The following is a 20,262-nucleotide window of genomic DNA, read 5'->3' as shown; positions in this document are numbered from 1 at the left end:
GAGGTCTCACAACCCCCCCCAACCCATCTCACCGCCCCCCCACCCCCACCCCAAGGCAAAGTGACTGAAGCAGGCAGGTGGGTTCCTTTAAACACTTTATTGACAGAATTAATGAAGGCCCAAGACTGTGGGGCCCGGGTTGTTGGCAGGGAGGGTGTTTAAGGCCGGGGGATTTGGGGCCGGGGAGTTTGGGGCCGGGTGGGTGGACGAGTGGACCTGCCAGGTCCCAGGGGCCGGGTGTCAGAAGCTAGTCCCCGCCGGGGGCCACTCGAGAGATGGTGGTTGTGTGGAAAAGGGTGCTCAGCAGCCTGTTGTTGTGAACCACCATGTCCAGCAGCAGGGGAGTGATGTTCCTCTCTCCGTTGTTCTGGGCCTCGTTGCCCGCCAGCTCCAGGACCTTGGCCGTCAGGTACTCAATAACCGCAGCGAGGTAGACCGGCGCCGTGCGACTCAGGCGCTGAGCGTAGTGGCCCTCTCGTAGACCGCGCTCCACCTGGCTCACCGAAAACGAAAGCTCCGCTCGGACGGTGCGAGAGCAGGTCCGCCCCCGGCCGCCAGCACCGGAGGACCCTCGGTGGCTCCTCCTCCTCGGCATGCTGGGCGTCGAGTGTGCTATCTCGGCTTGGCCTAGCTAGGCAAGATGGCTCTCAAGATGACAGTTACCGCGTCCAGTACTCTGTATCCTAGCGACCAGGGCCCAGCCCCTCATTGGCTAGGGAGCCGAGACCAATGGGCACGCACATCCGGTGACGGGCACGCACGTGGTGACGGCCCCTCACAAGGAACACACGTCCATCAGGTGACCTCATCGCTTTCCCATTGGCCTGGAGGGAGCAGGCCTGGGCCTAGAAGTGGCTGGAGGGCCGTGGGGGGGGTGGGGTGGGGTGGGGCGGGGCGGGGCAGGGGGAATCGCGCTCGTGACCCTCTCTTTGCCAGTGGGAACTCTCCCTTTCTACCGGATGGGAACATTGTGGGAAAGACAAAGAGGTGGGCGAGGGGAGGATAGGGACCACGCCTTCACGGTGTTGCACATCCATCACAACCACCTAGTTCCAAAACGCTTTCAACACCCCGAAAAGAAACCGAAACCCCTGTACCTATAAGCAGTCACTTGCCACACGCCTCCTTCCACACCACCACTACCGACCCCCACACCCTCCCACACACACCCCCTCCCCCCGCCCGTGCACACGTTCCAGATAGTCCCTGGCAACCACTAGTCAATCAGCTTTCTGTCCATAGAGGTTAGCCTGTTCTGGAGATTTCCTATAGATGGAATTATACGACCAAATGTGAGGCCTTGTGTGTCTGGCTGCTTTCACTTAGCGTAATGGTTTCATCAGGGTTCATCCGTGTAGAGGCATGAATCAGTACTTCCTTCCTTTGAATGACTGAGTACGATTCTGTTGTATAAACAGGAGGCCACATTTTGTTTACCCACTCGTCAGTTGATGGACAGGTTATTTCCCCCGTCTGGCTACTGTGAATAGCACTGCCGTGACCATCTCTGTACAAGTTTTTCTTTGAATATCTGTTTTCAGTTCTTTTGGGTCTATTTCTAGGAGTCAAACTGCTGGCTCATGTGGTAATTCTGTTTAACTTATTGAGGAACCACCAAACTGATTTCCACAGCAGCTGTAATCTTTCGCATTCCCAACAGTAGTGCATGAGAGTCCCAATTTCTTCACAGCCTCATCAAAACTTGTTTTCTCTTTGCCTCGTTTTGTTTTGTTTACAATAGCCATCCTAGTGGGTGTGAAGTGCTGTCTCATGGTGGTTTTCATTTGTATTTCCCAAATGGCTGATGATGTTGCTGTGGTTTGAGTGTGTCCGCCAAACTGTGTGTCTTGGAAACTTAATCCCCAAATTCACATGTTGATTGGAGGCGCAGCCTTTGAGACGGTAATTAGGATTAGATAAGGTCATCGGGGTGAGACCCCCATGATGCGACTGGTGGCTTTATAAGAATAGGAAGAGAGGCCCGAAACGACGTACACGCTCTTGCCCTCTCGCCATGTGATACCCTCTGCCATCACCAGATGCCGGGGCACTTCCCAGTCCCCAGAACGGTAAGAAATAAATTTCTTTTCTTTGCAAATTGTTCAGTGTCGGGTATTCAATTATGGCAACAGGAAACAGACTAAGACATCTTTTCATGTGCTTCTTGGCCCTTTGTACCTCTGCTTTGGAGGAATGTCTATTCAAGCCCTTTGCCCATTTTTTAATTCGGTTGATTGTATTTTGGCTGTGGGCTTCTAAAACTTGTTCATATATTCTGGAAAATAGACTCTTATCAGATATGTGATTTGCAAATGTTTCTCCCATTCACTTTCTGGATAGAGCCCTTTGTTGCCCACAAGATTTAAATTTGGATGTAGTCCAACTTGCCAAATGAAAAGATGTCTGTGGCTGTGCCTTTGGTGTCATACTGAAGGAGCTGTTGCCTAATCCAAGGTCGTGCAAAGTTACATCTCTGTTTTCTTCTTAGAGTTTTATAGTTTCAGCCCTTACATTTAGATCTGTGATCCATTTTGAATTAATTCTTTACATGATGTGAGGTAGGGGTCCAGGGGCATTCTTTTGCATGTGGCTATCCAGTTGTCCCAGCGCGGTTTGTTGAGGGGATTATTCTTCCCCTCCACCCATTGAGGGGCGCTGGAACTCTTACTGAAAATAAACTTTACATAAATATATGGGTTTATTCCTGACTCGGAGTTCTGTAACATCGACCTAATATGTCTATCACGATGGCAGTACCACCCTTTTCAGATTACTGCAGCTTTGTAGTACGTTTTGAAATTGGGAAGCGTGAGTCCTTCAACTTTTTTCTTTTCTGAGGTTGTTTTGGCTATCTGAGCCCCTTACACTTTCATATGAATTTTAGGATCAGCTTGTCAGTTTTCACAAAGAAGGCAGGTTGGATTCTGACAGGCATCACAATGAATCTGTATATTGCCTTGGAGATTATGGGCATCTTAACAATATTAAGTGTTCCAATCCATTAACACAAAATGCCTTTCGATTTATTTAGGTCTTCTTTAATTTATTTTAGCAACGTCTTGTAATTTTCAGAGTATACGTCTTGTACACCTTTTGTTAAATTTATTCCTTGACATTTTATTGTTTCGATGCTACTGTAAAATGAATCATTTCCTTAATCTTATTTTCATGTTATTCATTGCTAGGGTATGGAAATACAACTGATTGTTGCAGATTGATCTTGGATACTGCAACTTTGCTGAGCCTAATATGCTTTGCTGAGCATACTCAGACAGGGTTGGCGTATTAGTCCGTTCCTACACTGCTATAAAGAACTGCCTGAGAATGGGTAATTCATAAAGAAAAGAGGTTTAATTGCCTCATGGTTCTGCAGGCTGTGCAGGCTTCTGCTTCTGGGCAGGCCTCAGGAAACGTGCAATCATGGCGGAAGGCGAAGGGGAAGCAAGCACCTTCTTCACATGTTGGAGTAGGAGGAAGAGAGAGAGAACGCGTGCAAAGGGGAAAGCGCTGCACATTTTCAGACAATCATCAGATCTTGTGAGCACTCTATCACAAGAATAGCAAAGGGGAAGTCCGCCCCCGTGATTCAATCACCTCCCACTAGGCCCTTCCTTCAACAGGTGGGGGGATTACAATTCGACATGAGATTTGGGTGGGGACACAGAGCCTAACCGTCTCATTTTTTTTTTCTTTTGTTGGACTCTTTAGTGTCCTCTATATAAGAACATGCCATCTATGCATCTGTGAATAGAGATGGTTTTACTTGTTCCTTTCCAATCTGGATGCCTTTTATTTCTTTTTCTTGACTAATTGCCCTGACTTGAACTTTGAGTATGATGTTGAATTAGGAGTGGCATTCCTGATCTTAGGGGGAAATCAACCAGTCTCTCACCATTAAGTATGATATTATCTCTGGGTTTTTCTTGGTTGCCGTCTATCAGGTTGAAGAAGTTTCTTTCTGTTCCTGGTTTGTTGAATTTATTTTCATGAAAGGGTACTGCGTTTTGTCAAATGATCCTTTTTGTACATGATTAAGATGACCATGAGCCCCCTCCCCGCCACTCCGCCATGCATTCTGTTAATATGGTGTATTATATAAATTGATTTTCACATGTTGAACCAACCTTACATTTGTGGGATAAATCCTATTTGGTCATAGTGTATAAAGAGTGGTCAATAAACATTTCGTTGAAAGAATAGGAGTGGATCTGGCAAGCTTCTTGGAGGACAATGTGTGTGTTCAAGAATCTGTAGCACGATGAGAAGCCAAGGCACTGGCGGGAGGAGGGGAGTTGCAACCAATTCATTAAGGCTGGAGAGTAGGATGCCAGTGGAGCAGTAGTGGTTGATGTGGCTGGGAAACAGGTAGGCGGGAGCCAAGACATGGAGGTTCTATTATGCCATGCTCAGGTTTTAGAATACCCTGTAGGCTACACTGAACCCACTGTGGTCTTTCAGCTTGGCAGTGACATGGTCTGATTTGCCTCTAGAAAGATCACCCTGGAAGCTGTGTGGAGAATAGAACAGAGAGGATTGTGTGTGGAGAATAGAACAGAGAGGACTGAGATTGGAATTAGAAAGCTGCTGTATTATACCAGTCAAGAAATGACAGGTATCTCAACTAAGACAATGGCATTGGTGGATAAGACTAGGGGACAGACTTCCTAAAAAGTTTAGGTAGTAAAATGGCACACAGTAGGCACTCACTTTATATCACTCATACTGGTGAACCTAGCTGGAGACATGATAATTCATGTGCTCATTCTTCAAAAAATATTGAAGGGTAGTGCCAGGCACACTGTGTTAAGCATTGAGACAACACAAATGGGAAATATTCTGTTGTATAAATAGGCCACATTTTATTTACTCATCAGTTGATGAACAGTTCATTAAGTGATTTCCATGGCAAGGGACATAAATGTTGTCCTCTGTCCTCTTAGATTCTCCAGCTAGGACGTAAATAAGATAGATTAACAGGAGAAAAGCATACAAAATTTTATTTGGTATTTTTTACATGTACATGGGAGCCCTCATAAGAAATATGAAGATTCAAATGATCAATTACAGCTGAATACTTACATACTAGGGTGGAAAAAGTATGGTAAATTGTGAAAACATAACAAGACAATGGGGTTTGGGCTAGGAGAGTTAATTGTGGAAAAGTCACTAAGAAGGTAAGAGTTGTGTAACAAGATTTTTTGGTGCAGCTTTCCCTCCAGCCTCGACTCCCCATCTCTGGCAATAAGAATGTGTTTCGTCTTCCTGGTATACAGATAATACCTTTCACATCAGAGTTTCATCTCTTCCTTTCATGAAAAAAAAGGAAGGTCAGTGTGCCCTTCTTGCATCTGCTACTTTCAAGTGCTTTTAAATACAAAATAGTCAATATGCCAAAGTGGCATATTTTGAGGTGGCATTTGATCCCCTACATTACTGATTGGATAGTGTGAATAGTGCTGCCATGAATGCTCCTGTACAAGTGTTTGTTTGAACAGATGTTTTAAATTACAGATGCTCCTCAACTTGGGATGGTATTACATCCTGATAAACCCATTGTTAGTTAAAACCATTATTAGTGTAAATTCATTTAATACAGCTATATTAGTCCATTCTCACACTGCTGTAAAGAACTACCTGAGACTTGGTAATTTATGAAGAAAAGAGGTTTAATGGACTCACAGTTCTGCAGGCTTAACAGGAAGCATGACTGCGAGGCCTCAGGAAACTTACAGTCACAGCAGCAGGTGAAGGGGAAGCAAGCACGCCTTACCATGGTGGAGCAGGAGAGACAGAGAGTGAAGGAGGGAAATGTCATACACTTTTAAACCATCAGATTTCATGAGAACTCACTCACTGTCTCAAGAACAGCAAGGGGAAATCCACCCCCATGATCCAATCACCTCCCACCAGGCCTCTCCTCTGACACATGGGGATTACAATTCGACAGAGCCAAACCATATCAACAGCTAACCTACCAATCATCATAGTTTAGCCTGGCCTACCTTAAACATGCTCAGAACACTTAGAATTAGGCTACAGTTGGGCAACATCGTATAACACAAAGCCAAATTTATAATGAAGTGTTGACTATCTCATGTAATTTATTCAATATTGCACTGAAAGTGAAAGGCAGAATGGTTGTATGTGTACTTTTAAGTACTTTTATGGATATAGATTCTACTGAATGCATGTTGCTTTCATACCATCGTAAAGTCAAAATATTGTAAGTCCAACCATTATAAGTTGGGAACCATCTGTATTTGAGGTACATACCCATGAATATATTTATGGGTTTATTTGTTGCTTCTTAATTCTATTCCATTTATATATATGTCTGTCCTTATGCCAGTACCACAAAGTGTTGATAACTGTAGCTTTATACAAAGTTTTGAATTTGGGAAGTGTGAGTTATCCAGCTTTGTTATTTTGGGATTATTTTGGCTATTTGAGGTCTCACACAATTACACATGAATTTTAAGATTGGCTTTTCCATTTCTGCAAAAAAATAAAAATGGCCATTGGGATTTTGATGCAGATTGTATTAAATCTGTAGATCACTTTGGGTAGTACTATCATCTTAATAATATTGTCTTCCAATTCATGAACACAGGATATATTTTCACTTCTTTATGGTGTCTCTAATATCTTTCAGCAATGTTTTGTAGTTTTCAGTGTACAAGTCTTGTACCTCCTTGGCTGAATTTATTCCTAAGTATTTTATTCTTTTTGATGCTATTTTAAATAGAATTATTTTTTATTTTGTTAATTTCATCTCAGATTGTTCATTGCTAGTGTGTAGAAATACAACTGATTTTTGCACATTGATCTTATATCTTGCAACTTTGCTGAATTCGTTTATTAGCTCTATAGTGTTTTGTGGATTCTTCGGGGTTTTCCATACATAAGCTCATGTTCATCTGAGAATAAGATAGCTTTACTTATTCCTTTTCAATTTGGATGCCTTTTATTTCTTTTTTTCCTAATTGCTCTGGCTAGGACTTCCAATACAATTTTGAATAGAAGCAGTAAAAGCAGGCATTCTTGTCTCATTTCTAATGTTAGGGAAATATCTTTCAGTCTTCTGCCATTGAGTGTGATGTTAGTTTTGGGTATTTTATGAATGCTCTTTATCATGTTGTGGATTTTCTTTTCCATTTCTAGTTTGCTTAGTGTTTTTTTTTTTTTTGTCATGAAAAGGTGTTCAGCTTTATCAAGTGATTTTTCTGCATCAACCAGAATGAACTTGCAGGGGGTTTTTTCCCTATATTTTATTAATGTGGAGTTGACTGGTGGATTGATTGTCTTATGTTGAACCAGTCTTGCATTATTGGGATAATTTCCACTTGAGCATGGGATACAACCTTTATAACATGCTGCTGGATTTGGTTTGCTAATATTTTGTTGAAGATTTTTGCATCTAGATGCATAAGGGAATATTATACTCACATATTCAATTACATGCAATTTGTAATTTTCTTTTCATGTGATATATTTTTCTGGCTTTGATGTCAAGATAATGGTGGCTTCATAGTATGAGTTGTAAACTTTACTCTCCTTTTCTATCTCTTGGAAGAGTTTAAGAAGGATTATTGTTAATCCTTCCTTAAACATTTAGTAGAATTTACCAGTGAGGCCTTCTGGCACAATGTCTGGCACATAATATATGGAATCTAGGATTTGTGTAGTCAGTCATTAACTATTTGTTGAATTAATAAATTGTCTCCCCAAGCAGGTTTCTAATCAAGGCACAAAGATTGAGTAATGAATGAAGGCAAAGCCAATGTGTATAGGGTATTAGTTTTCTAATGCTGGGGTGGCAAATTACCACAAACTTAATATGGCTTAAAACAACACAAGTTTATTATCTTACAGTTCTATAGGGCAGAAGACTGACCCAAGTCTTACTGGGCTAAAATCAAGGTGTCATCAGGGCTGCATTTCTTTCTGGAAGCTCTAGAAAAGGATCCTTTTTCAGGCGCCTGTAGTCCCAGCTACTCGGGAGGCTGAGGCAAGAGAATGGCGTGAACCCAGGAGGCGCAGTTGCAGTGAGCAGAGATCGCGCCACTGCACTCCAGCCTGGGCAACAGAGTGGGACTCCGTCTCAAAAAAGAAGAAAAAGAAAAGGATCCTTTTTCCTTTCTTTTCCAGCTTCTAGAGGCCACACGCATTCATTAACTCATGGCCTCCTTCCTCCATCTTCGAAGCCAGTAACATTGCACCTTTGTGACTATTCTTAAGTAGTCACATCTCCCTTTGACTCTCCTCTTCTGCCTCTCTCTCTCACTTTCAAGGCCTCTTGTGATTACATTGGGCCGACCTGGATAATCCAGGATATTCTCCCTATTTTGACATCAGCTAATTGGCAGACTTAATTCCATCTGCAACCTTAAGTCCCTCTTGCCATGCAACATAACACAGTCAAATGTTCTGGGGATTAAAATGTGGACATCACTGGGAGATCATATTCTTCCTAGCACATACAGTTTAGTCACAAGTTAATGATCAACATTTATTAACTATATAATACTCTTAAATTCAACATAAACTTTTCGATGCTGATAAAACGGAATGGCATTTTACATTGATATATACTTCATTTCAAAACTTCTTCTACTTCTCAATGATTATTCTGTAGCAACAAATTTCTTTTAAATCAGAAATTTGGAAACATAATGAGACCTATCTCAAATCAAAGATGACTATCCCCTTTTGGAGTCAGACTACACATTCATTATTTTAGTCAAAATGAGACATAAAATTCAGGCCCCCAAGAGCTGCCAGTACCCACTTACGCAGGAGGTAGCTAGACGAAACAGGTGGCTTTCTACAAATAATTTTGCACCATCCCACCCCAGAGAGGTGGGTTGGAGTGTTTACTTATTACCTGGGATTTAATTATACTAGCTCTTGCAAAAGCCAAGTCTAAAGGCCATAAATAGAAGGTAAAATTTTCTCCTATATAGAAAGGAGAGCAGCAGAGAAAACAAAATCCTTGGTAAATCTTTAAATAAAGTTCTATGGTTTGAATATGTTATTCATTCTATTTTAACCCCCCAATACAGATATATTTATAAAAAAGAATATTGTGATTTCTGGTATAACTTGTTTAGGAACAAAGCCACAAATTTATTAATATTTTCTATTCCATGGGAAGAAAAAAATGCTACATGGCAGAATAATTTTTAAAAGTTTCCGGCCAGGCACAGTGGCTCACGCCTGTAATCCCAGCACTTTGGGAGGCAGAGGTGGGCGGATCACAAGGTCAGGAGATCGAGACCATCCTGGCTAACACGGTGAAACCCCGCCTCTACTAAAAAAATACAAAAAATTAGCTGGGCATGGTGGCGGGCGCCTGTAGTCCCAGCTACTCGGGAGGCTGAGGCAGGAGAATGGCGTCAACTCGGGAGGCAGAGCTTGCGGTGAGCTGAGATCACGCCACTGCACTCCAGCCTGGGCGGCAGAGTGAGGCTCCATCTCAAAAAAAATGATGGGTGGAGCCAAGATGGCCGAATAGGAACAGCTCCGGTCTACAGCTCCCAGCGTGAGTGGCACAGAAGACAGGTGATTTCTGCATTTCTGTTTGAAGTACCGGGTTCATCTCACTAGGGAGTGCCAAACAGTGGGTGCAGGACAGTTGGTGCAGTGCACTGTGCGCGAGCCGAAGCAGGACGAGGCATTGCCTCACTCATGAAGCGCAAGGGTTCAGGGAGTTCCCTTTCCTAGTCAAAGAAAGGGGTAATAGACGGCACCTGGAAAATCGGGTCAGTCCCACCCTAATACTGCGCTTTTCCAACGGGCTTGGAAAATGGCACACCAGGAGATTGTGTCCCGCACCTGGCTCGGAGGGTCATATGCCCACGGAATCTCGCTGATTGCTAGCACAGCAATCTGAGGTCAAACTGCAAGGCGGCAGCGAGGCTGGGGGAGGGGTGCCCGCCATTGCCCAGGCTTGCTTAGGTAAACAAAGCATCCAGGAAGCTCGAACTGGGTGGAGCCCACCACAGCTCAAGGAGGCCTGCCTGACTCTGTAAGCTCCACCTCTGGGGGCAGGGCACAGACAAACAAAAATTCGGCAGGAACCTCTGCAGACTTAAATGTCCCTGTCTGACAGCTTTGAAGACAGTAGTGGTTCTCCCAGCATGCAGCTGGATATCTGAGAACGGACAGACTGCCTCCTAAAGTGGGTCCCTGACCCCCAAGCAGCCTAACTGGGAGGCACCCCCCAGTAGGGACAGACTGACACCTCACTCAGCCAGGTATTCCTCTGAGACAAAACTTCCAGAGGAACTATCAGGCAGCTGAATTTGTGGTCTCACAAAAATCCACTGTTCTGCAGCCACCACTGCTGACACTCAGCCAAACAGGGTCTGGAGTGGACCTCTAGCAAACTCCAACAGACCTGCAGCTGAGGGTCCTGTCTGGTAGAAGGAAAACTAACAAACAGAAAGGACATCCACACCAAAAACCCATCTGTACATCACCATCATCAAAGACCAAAAGTAGATAAAACCACAAAGATGGGGAAAAAACAGAGCAGAAAAACTGGAAACTCTAAAAAGCAGAGCACCTCTCCTCCTCCAAAGGAACGCAGTTCCTCACCAGCAATGGAACAAAGCTGGATGGAGAATGACTTTGACGAGTTGAGAGAAGAAGGCTTCAGACGATCAAACTACTCCGAGCTACGAGAGGAAATTCAAAACAATAGCAAAGAAGTTAAAAATTTGAAAAAAAATTTAGACGAATGGATAACTAGAATAACCAATGGAGAGAAGGGCTTAAAGGAGCTGATGGAGCTGAAAGCCAAGTTTCCAGAACTACGCGAAGATTGCAGAAGCCTCGGGAGCCGATGCGATCAACTGGAAGAAAGGGTATCAGTGATGGAAGATGAAATGAATGAAATGAAGCGAGAAGGGAAGTTTAGAGAAAAAAGAATAAAAAGAAACGAACAAAGCCTCCAAGAAATTTGAGACTATGTGAAAAGACCAAACCTACGTCTGATTGGTGTACCTGAAAATGACGGGGAGAATGGAACCAAGTTGGAAAACACTCTGCAAGATATTATCCAGGAGAACTTCCCCAATCTAGCAAGGCAGGGCAACATTCAGATTCAGGAAATACAGAGAACGCCACAAAGATACTCCTCGAGAAGAGAAACTCCAAGACACATAATTGTCAGATTCACCAAAGTTGAAATGAAGGAAAAAATGTTAAGGACGGCCAGAGAGAAAGGTCGGGTTACCCACAAAGGGAGGCCCATCAGACTAACAGCTGATCTCTCCGCAGAAACTCTACAAGCCAGAAGAGACTGGGGGCCAATATTCAACATTCTTAAAGAAAAGAATTTTCAACCCAGAATTTCATATCCAGCCAAACTAAGCTTCATAAGTGAAGGAGAAATAAAATACTTTACAGACAAGCAAATGCTGAGTGATTTTGTCACCACCAGGCCTGCCTTAAAAGAGCTCCTGAAGGAAGCACTAAACATGGAAAGGAACAACCGGTACCAGCCACTGCAAAAACATGCCAAATTGTAAAGACCATCGAGGCTAGGAAGAAACCGCATCAACTAATGAGCAAAATAACCAACTAACATCATAATGACAGGATCAAATTCACACATAACAATATTAACTTTAAATGTGAATGGGCTAAATGCTCCAATGAAAAGACACAGACTGGCAAACTGGATAAGGAGTCAAGACCCATCAGTGTGCTGTATTCAGGAAACCCATCTCATGTGCAGAGACACACATAGACTCAAAATAAAGGGATGGAGGAAGATCTATCAAGCAAATGGAAAACAAAAAAAGGCAGGGGTTGCAATCCTAGTCTCTGATAAAATAGACTTTAAACCAACAAAGATCAAAAGAGACAAAGAAGGCCATTACATAATGGTAAACGGATCAATTCAACAAGAAGAGCTAACTATCCTAAATATATATGCACCCAACACAGGAGCACCCATATTCACAAAGCAAGTCCTGAGTGACCTACAAAGGGACTTAAACTCCCACACAATAATAATGGGAGATTTTAACACCTCACTGTCAACATTAGACAGATCAACGAGACAGAAAGTTAAAAAGGATATCCAGGAATTGAACTCAGCTCTGCACAAAGTGGACCTAATAGACATCTACAGAACTCTCCACCCCAAGTCAACAGAATATACATTTTTTTCAGCACCACACCACACCTATTCCAAAATTGACCACATAGTTGGAAGTAAAGCTCTCCTCAGCAAATGTAAAAGAACAGAAATTATAACAAACTGCCTCTCAGACCACTGTGCAATCAAACTAGAACTCAGGATTAAGAAACTCACTCAAAACTGCTCAACTACATGGAAACTGAACAACCTGCTCCTTAATGACTACTGGGTACATAATGAAATGAAGGCAGAAATAAAGATGTTCTTTGAAACCAACGAGAACAAAGACACAACATACCAGAATGTCTGGGACACATTCAAAGCAGTGTGTAGAGGGAAATTTATAGCACTAAATGCCCACAAGAGAAAGCAGGAAAGATCCAAAATTGACACCCTAACATCACAATTAAAAGAACTAGAAAAGCAAGAGCAAACACATTCAAAAGCTAGCAGAAGGCTAGAAATAACTAAAATCAGAGCAGAACTGAAGGAAATAGAGACACAAAAAACCCTTCAAAAAATTAATGAATCCAGGAGCTGGTTTTTTGAACAGATCAACAAAATTGATAGACTGCTAGCAAAACTAATAAAGAAGAAAAGAGAGAAGAATCAAATAGATGCAATAAAAAATGAAAAAGGGGATATCACCACCGATCCCACAGAAATACAATCTACCATCAGAGAATACTACAAACACCTCTACACAAATAAACTAGAAAATCTAGAAGAAATGGATAAATTCCTCGACAAATACACCCTCCTAAGACTAAACCAGGAAGAAGTTGAATCTCTGAATAGACCAATAACAGGCTCTGAAATTGTGGCAATAATCAATAGCTTACCAACCAAAAAGAGTCCAGGACCTGATGGATTCACAGCGGAATTCTACCAGAGGTACAAGGAGGAACTGGTACCATTCCTTCTGAAACTATTCCAATTGATAGAAAAAGAGGGAATCCTCCCTAACACATTTTATGAAGCCAGCATCATCCTGATACCAAAGCCTGGCAGAGACATAACCAAAAAAGAGAATTTCAGACCAATATCCTTGATGAACATTGATGCAGAAATCCTCAATAAAATACTGGCAAACCGAATCCAGCAGAACATCAAAAAGCTTATACACCATGATCAAGTGGGCTTCATCCCTGGGATGGAAGGCTGGTTCAACATACACAAATCAATAAATGTAATCCAGCATATAAACAGAACCAAAGACAAAAACCACATGATTATCTCAATAGATGCAGAAAAGGCCTTTGACAAAATTCAACAACCCTTCATGCTAAAAACTCTCAATAAATTAGGTATTGATGGGATGTATCTTGAAATAATAAGAGCTATCTATGACAAACCCACAGCCAATATCATACTGAATGGACAAAAACTGGAAGCATTCCCTTTGAAAACTGGCACAAGACAGGGATGCCCTCTCTCACCACTCCTATTCAACATAGTGTTGGAAGTTCTGGCCAGGACAATCAGGCAGGAGAAGGAAATAAAGGGTATTCAATTAGGAAAAGAGGAAGTCAAATTGTCCCTGTTTGCAGATGACATGGTTGTATATCTAGAAAACCCCATTGTCTCAGCCCAAAATCTGCTTAAGCTGATAAGCTACTTCAGCAAAGTCTCAGGATACAAAATCAATGTACAAAAATCACAAGCATTCTTGTACACCAATCACAGACAAACAGAGAGCCAAATCATGAGTGAACTCCCATTCACAATTGCTTCAAAGAGAATAAAATACCTAGGAATCCAACTTACAAGGGACATGAAGGACCTCTTCAAGGAGAACTACAAACCACTGCTCAATGAAATAAAAGAGGATACAAACAAATGGAAGAACGTTCCATGCTCACGGGTTGGAAGAATCAATATCATGAAAATGGCCATACTGCCCAAGGTAATTTATAGATTCAATGCCATCCCCATCAAGCTACCAATGACTTTCTTCACAGAATTGGAAAAACTACTTTAAAGTTCGTATGGAACCAAAAAAGAGCCCACATCGCCAAGTCAATCCTAAGCCAAAAGAACAAAGCTGGAGGCATCACGCTACCTGACTTCAAACTATACTACAAGGCTACAGTAACCAAAACAGCATGGTACTGGTACCACAACAGAGACATAGATCAATGGAACAGAACAGAGCCCTCAGAAATAATGCTGCATATCTACAACTATCTGATCTTTGACACACCTGACAAAAACAAGCAATGGGGAAAGGATTCCCTATTTAATAAATGGTGCTGGGAAAACTGGCTAGCCATATGTAGAAAGCTGAAACTGGATCCCTTCCTTACACCTTATACAAAAATTAATTCAAGATGGATTAAAGACTTACATGTTAGACCTAAAACCATAAAAACCCTAGAAGAAAGCCTAGGCAATAACATTCAGGACATAGGCGTGGGCAAGAACTTCATGTCTAAAACACCAAAAGCAATGGCAACAGAAGCCAAAATTGACAAATGGGATCTAATTAAACTAAAGAGCTTCTGCACAGCAAAAGAAACTACCATCAGAGTGAACAGGCAACCTACAGAATGGGAGAAAATTTTTGCAACCTACTGATCTGACGAAGGGCTAATATCCAGAATCTACAATGAACTCAAACAAATCTAGAAGAAAAAAGCAAACAACCCCATCAAAAAGTGGGCAAAGGACATGAACAGACACTTCTCAAAAGAAGACATTTATGCAGCCAAAAAACACATGAAAAAATGCTCATCATCACTGGCCATCAGAGAAATGCAAATCAAAACCACAATGAGATACCATCTCACACCAGTTAGAATGGCGATCATTAAAAGGTCAGGAAACAACAGGTGCTGGAGAGGATGTGGAGAAATAGGAACACTTTTACACTGTTGGTGGGACTGTAAACTAGTTCAACCATCGTGGAAGTCAGTGTGGCGATTCCTCAGGGATCTAGAACTAGAAATACCATTTGACCCAGCCATCCCATTACTGGGTATATACCCAAAGGATTATAAATCATGCTACTATAAAGACACATGCACACATATGTTTATTGCGGCAGTATTCACAATAGCAAAGACTTGGAACCAACCCAAATGTCCAACAACGATAGACTGGATTAAGAAAATGTGGCACGTATACACCATGGAATACTATGCAGCCATAAAAAATGATGAGTTCATGTCCTTTGTTGGGACATGGATGGAACTGGAAAACATCATTCTCAGTAAACTATCGCAAGGACAAAAAACCAAACACCACATGTTCTCACTCATAGGTGGGAATTGAACAATGAGATCTCATGGACACAGGAAGGGGAACATCACACTCCGGGGGGACTGTTGTGGGGTTGGGGGAGGGGGAGGGACAGCGTTAGGAGATATACCTAATGCTAAATGATGAGTTAATGGGTGCAGCAAACCAACACGGCACATGGATACGTATGTAACAAACCTGCACATTGTACACATGTATCCTAAAACCTAAAGTATAATAATAAAAAAAAAAAAAGAGATGAGTAGAAGCTGGAACTATACGATGCGTGGGGCTGACTTTACCTCTTGCAGACAATGTTTGATGGATAGGTAGAAATGAGGTTGATGGACAAAATAAAATCAGATTCATTTAAATAATAATAATAATAATAATAATAAAATAAAAAATAAAAAAATTTTAAAAAAATTCCCATGATACTAAACTCTGATGTGTGATCATATAATAGACTTACATTGATTCCTGTTTTAGTGTATTCAAGCAGAGAAAAAATCCCAGGTATTCTAAGAGTGATATCATTTTCAGTATTTATTATGCTGTATGCCATGGTTTAAATCTAGGCCTTTCGAATTGACATTGCTACTATATTTCTCAAACTGTATTCCCTTTCCCTTGAATATGTTATGTAATGTTGTCCAGAACCCAGACATGTCAAGGTGTGAAATCCGACGTTTTGGATACTAATATGTGTCTCATTAATTCATACAGTGAGATCATTCATTAATGCCCACATTATAGACTCTCTCTCTCTACACATACACACACACACACGTACACACTACATTCTTAGAAGATCATTCTGAGACCAGGGTGGAGGATAGGATGTGCATTCCTAGTACTCTTTCACAGCTGACTCTGTCCTCTGCCAGTGTTTTTCAAACTTTAGTGTGCTTATGAAACACCTAAGGTTCTTATTAAAATTTAGATTCTGATTCAGTAGAACTGACATGGTGCCCAAGGAACTGCATCTCTTTTAAAAAATCTTTAGGTATAATTGACAAATAAAAGTTGCATATATTTAAGAGATACAACTTGATGTTTTAATATATTTTGTTTTTGATATATGACGTTTGATACATTGTGAAATGGTCACCACAAGCAAGCTAATTAAGACATATCTATCTCTTTGCCTAGCTACCTTTTTTGTGGTGAGAACATTTATGACCTACTCTTTTAGCAAATTTCAAGTATACACTATTGTTTACTATAGTCACTATATCGTACATTAGATCTCCAGAACTAATTTATCTTGCATAATTGAAATTTTGTACCCTTTGATCAACATCTCCCTGTTTTCCCCACACCACGGTCCCTAGCACCTAACATTCTACTGTCTGCTTTTATGAGTTTGATCATCTTAGATTCCACATATGAGGTCATGAAGTATTTTTCTTTCTGTGTCTGGCTTATTACACTTAGCGTAATATTTTCCAGGTTCATCCATGTTATCACAAGTGAGAGAGGATTTTCTTCTATTTTAAGGCTGAATAATATTTTATAATTGTGGGAATATTCCATCAGAGATATATATATCAGATTTTCTTTATCCCTCCATCCATCAATGGAAACACTTAAGTTGTTTCCATATCTTGGCTATTGTGAATACTGTTACAGTGAACATGGGAGTGCAGATATTCAACATACTGATTTTGTATCCTTTAGATATATAACAGAAGTGAGATTGCCAGATCACATGGTATTCTATTTTTAGTTTTTTTGAGGAACCTCTATGCTGTTTTTCATAATGGCTGTACCAATTTATTTTTGCAGCAACAGTGTACAAAGGTTTCCTTTTCTCCACATTACCACCAACATTTGTCATCTTTTGTCTTTTTGATAATAGCTATTTGCTATGGTTTGAGTGTTTTCCCCAAAAAACATGTGTTGGAAACTTAATTCCCAATGCAACAGTATTGGGAGGTAGGGCCGAATGGGAGGTGTTTAGGTTATGAGGACTCCACCGTCATGAATGGATTAATGCCGATTACAAAAGCACCTAAGCCTGTGAATTTGAACTCTTGCTCTCTCTTGCCCTCTTTTTGCCCTTCTGCCATGTTATGATATAGAAAGAAGGCCTTTGCCAGATGCTGGCCTCTTGATCTTGGACTGCCCAGCCTCCAGAACTGTGAGCCAAATACATTTCTGTTCACTACAAATTACTCAGTCTGTGATATTCTGTCATAGCAGCATAATAAATTAGAGTCCATAATAAGTTATAGTCCATAATAGACTAAGACAGTATTCTAATAGATGTGAGGGAATATCTCATTGTGTTTTGATTTGCATTTCCCTGTGGGTTAGTGATGCTGAGCATCATTTATCTGTTGGCCTTTTATATTTCTTCTTTTGAAAAATTCTATTTGGGTCCTTTGCCCATTTTTAATTGGATTGTCTCTTACTAATGAGTTGAGTTTCTTACCCATTATCAGATATATAGTTTGCAAATATTTTCATCCATTCCATAGGTTGCCTTTTCACTCTGTTGATTATTTCTTTTGCTGTGCAGAAAGTTTTTAGTTTGATGCAATCCCAGTTGTCTACTTTTGTTTTTGTTGCCTGTGCTTTTGGTGTCATATAAAAAAATTGTTGCCCAAATCAATATCAGGTAGCTTTTTTCCTGTTTTCTTCTAGGAGTTTTATAGTTTCAGGTCTTATATACAAGTGTTTAATCAATTTTGAGTTGAATTTTATGTATAGTGGGAGTAAAGGGCCCAATTTCTTTCTTCTGCATGTGGATATTCAGTTTTCCCAATATCAGTTATTGAAGAGACTCTCTCTTCCCCGTTGTGTGTTCTTGGCACCCTTGTCAAAAATCTGTTGACTGTAAATGTGTGAATTTATTTCTGGGCTTTTCTATTCTGTTCCCTTGGTTGATGTGTCTATTTTTATGCCAGTACCATACTATTTTGATTACTGGAGACTTGTAGTATATTTTGAAATCAGGAAGTATGATGCCTCTAGCTTTGTTCTTCTTGCTTAAGATTGCTTTGCCAAGCTGCATGTGGTGGCCCACGCCTGTAATCCCAGCACTTTGGGAGGCTGAGGCGGGTGGATCACTTGAGGTCAGAAGTTTAAGAGCAGCCTGGCCAACATGGTGAAACCCCGTCTCTACTGAAAAAATACAAAAATTAGCCAGGTGTGGTAGCAAGCCCCTGTGATCCCAGCTAATCTGGAGGCTGAGGCAGGAGAATCACTTAAACCTGGGAGGCAGAGGTTGTAGTGAGCTGAGATCGCACCACTGCACTCCAGCCTGGGTGACAGAGCAAGACTCTGTCTCAAAAAAAAAAAAAAAAAAAAAAGATTGCTTTGCCTCCTTGTGGTCTTTTGTGATTTCATATTAATTTAAAATTTTTTTTTTTATTTCTGTGAAGAACACCATTGAGATTTTGATAGGGATCACATCAAATCTATAGATTACTTTGGGTTGTGTGGACATTTTAACAATACTAATTCTTCCAATCTAGAAATATGGAATATCTTTTATTTATCTGTGTCTTCTTTAATTTCCTTCATAAATGTTTTCTATATTTTCATTGTACAAGTCTTTCATTTCTTTGGTTAAGTCTATTCCTAAGTATTTTATTCTTTTGTTGCTATTGTAAATAAGATTATTTCTAATTTCCTTTGGGATAGTTTATAGTGTATATAAAAACACCACTGATTTCTGTATGTTGATTTTGTATCCTGCAACTTTACAGAATTCATGTGTTAGTTCTAACAATTTTTTCTTGAGTCTTTAGATTTTCTACATGTATGATCATGTCATCTGCAAAAAGAGATGATTTTACTATTCTCTTCTATTTGGATGCTTTTTATTTTATTTATTTTTTAAATTATATTTTAAGTTTTGGGTTACATGTGCAGAACATGCAGTTTTGTTACATAGGTATACACGTGCCCTGGTGGTTTGCTGCACCCATCAACCCGTCACCTACATTAGGTATTTCTCCTAATGTTATCCCTCCCCTAACCTCCCACCCCCCAACAGGCCCCGGCGTGTGATGTTCCCCTTCCTGTTTCCATGTGTTCTCATTGTTCAACTCCCACTTATGAGTGAGAACATGCGGTGTTTGGTTTTCTGATCTTGTGATAGTTTGCTGAGAATGATGGTTTCCAGCTTCATCCATGTCCCTGCAAAGGACAGGAACTCATCCTTTTTTATGGCTGTATAGTATTCCATGGTGTATATGTGCTACATTTTCTTAATCCAGTCTATCATTGATGGACATTTGGGTTGGTTCCAAGTCTTTGCTATTGTGAATAGTGCCGCAGTAAACATACATGTGCATGTGTCTTTATCATAGAATGATTTATAATCCTTTGGGTATATGCCCAGTAGTGAGATTTGCTGGGCCAAATGGTGTTTCTAGTTCTAGATCCTTGAGGAATCGCCACACTGTCTTCCACAATGGTTGAATTAATTTACACTCCCATCGACAGTGTAAAAGCATTCCTATTTTTCCACAACCTCTCCAGCATCTGTTGTTTCCTGACTTTTTAATGATCACCATTCTAACTGGCGGGAGGTGGTATCTCATTGTGGTTTTGATTTGCATTTCTCTAATGACCAGTGATGATGAGCATTTTTTCAAATGTCTGTTGGCTGCATAATTGTCTTCTTTTGAGAAGTGTGTGTTCATATCCTTTGCCCATTTTTTGGTGGGGTTGTTTTTTTCTTGTAAATTTGTTTAAGTTCTTTGTAGATTCTGGATATTAGCCCTTTGTCAGATGGATAGATTGCAAAAATTTTCTCCCATTCTGTAGGTTGCCTGTTCACTCTGATGATAGTTTCTTTTGCTGTGCAGAAGCTCTTTAGTTTAATTAGATCCCCCTTGTCAATTTTGGCTTTTTTT

General features: G+C 40.8%; 2 protein-coding genes across 3 annotated transcripts in view; one reads left to right on the top strand and one right to left on the bottom strand.

Annotated features, from left to right (window-relative positions):
• F8 (coagulation factor VIII) overlaps window positions 1-20,262 on the top strand; it is a 205,196-nt gene that overhangs the window by 163,705 nt on the left and 21,229 nt on the right. The gene's annotated exons all lie outside the window — the stretch shown is intronic.
• LOC115833249 (histone H2A-Bbd type 2/3) lies at window positions 248-595 on the bottom strand. The gene has a single exon (XM_030806656.1). It carries the CDS (start codon window positions 593-595, stop codon window positions 248-250), a length of 348 nt encoding a protein of 115 aa, XP_030662516.1.

Source organism: Nomascus leucogenys, chromosome X, assembly GCF_006542625.1.
Source record: "Nomascus leucogenys isolate Asia chromosome X, Asia_NLE_v1, whole genome shotgun sequence".
Classification (NCBI taxonomy): Eukaryota; Metazoa; Chordata; class Mammalia; order Primates; family Hylobatidae; genus Nomascus; species Nomascus leucogenys.
The sequence above is the reverse complement of the archived record's forward strand: the minus strand, read 5'-3'. Positions and strand labels throughout refer to the sequence as shown.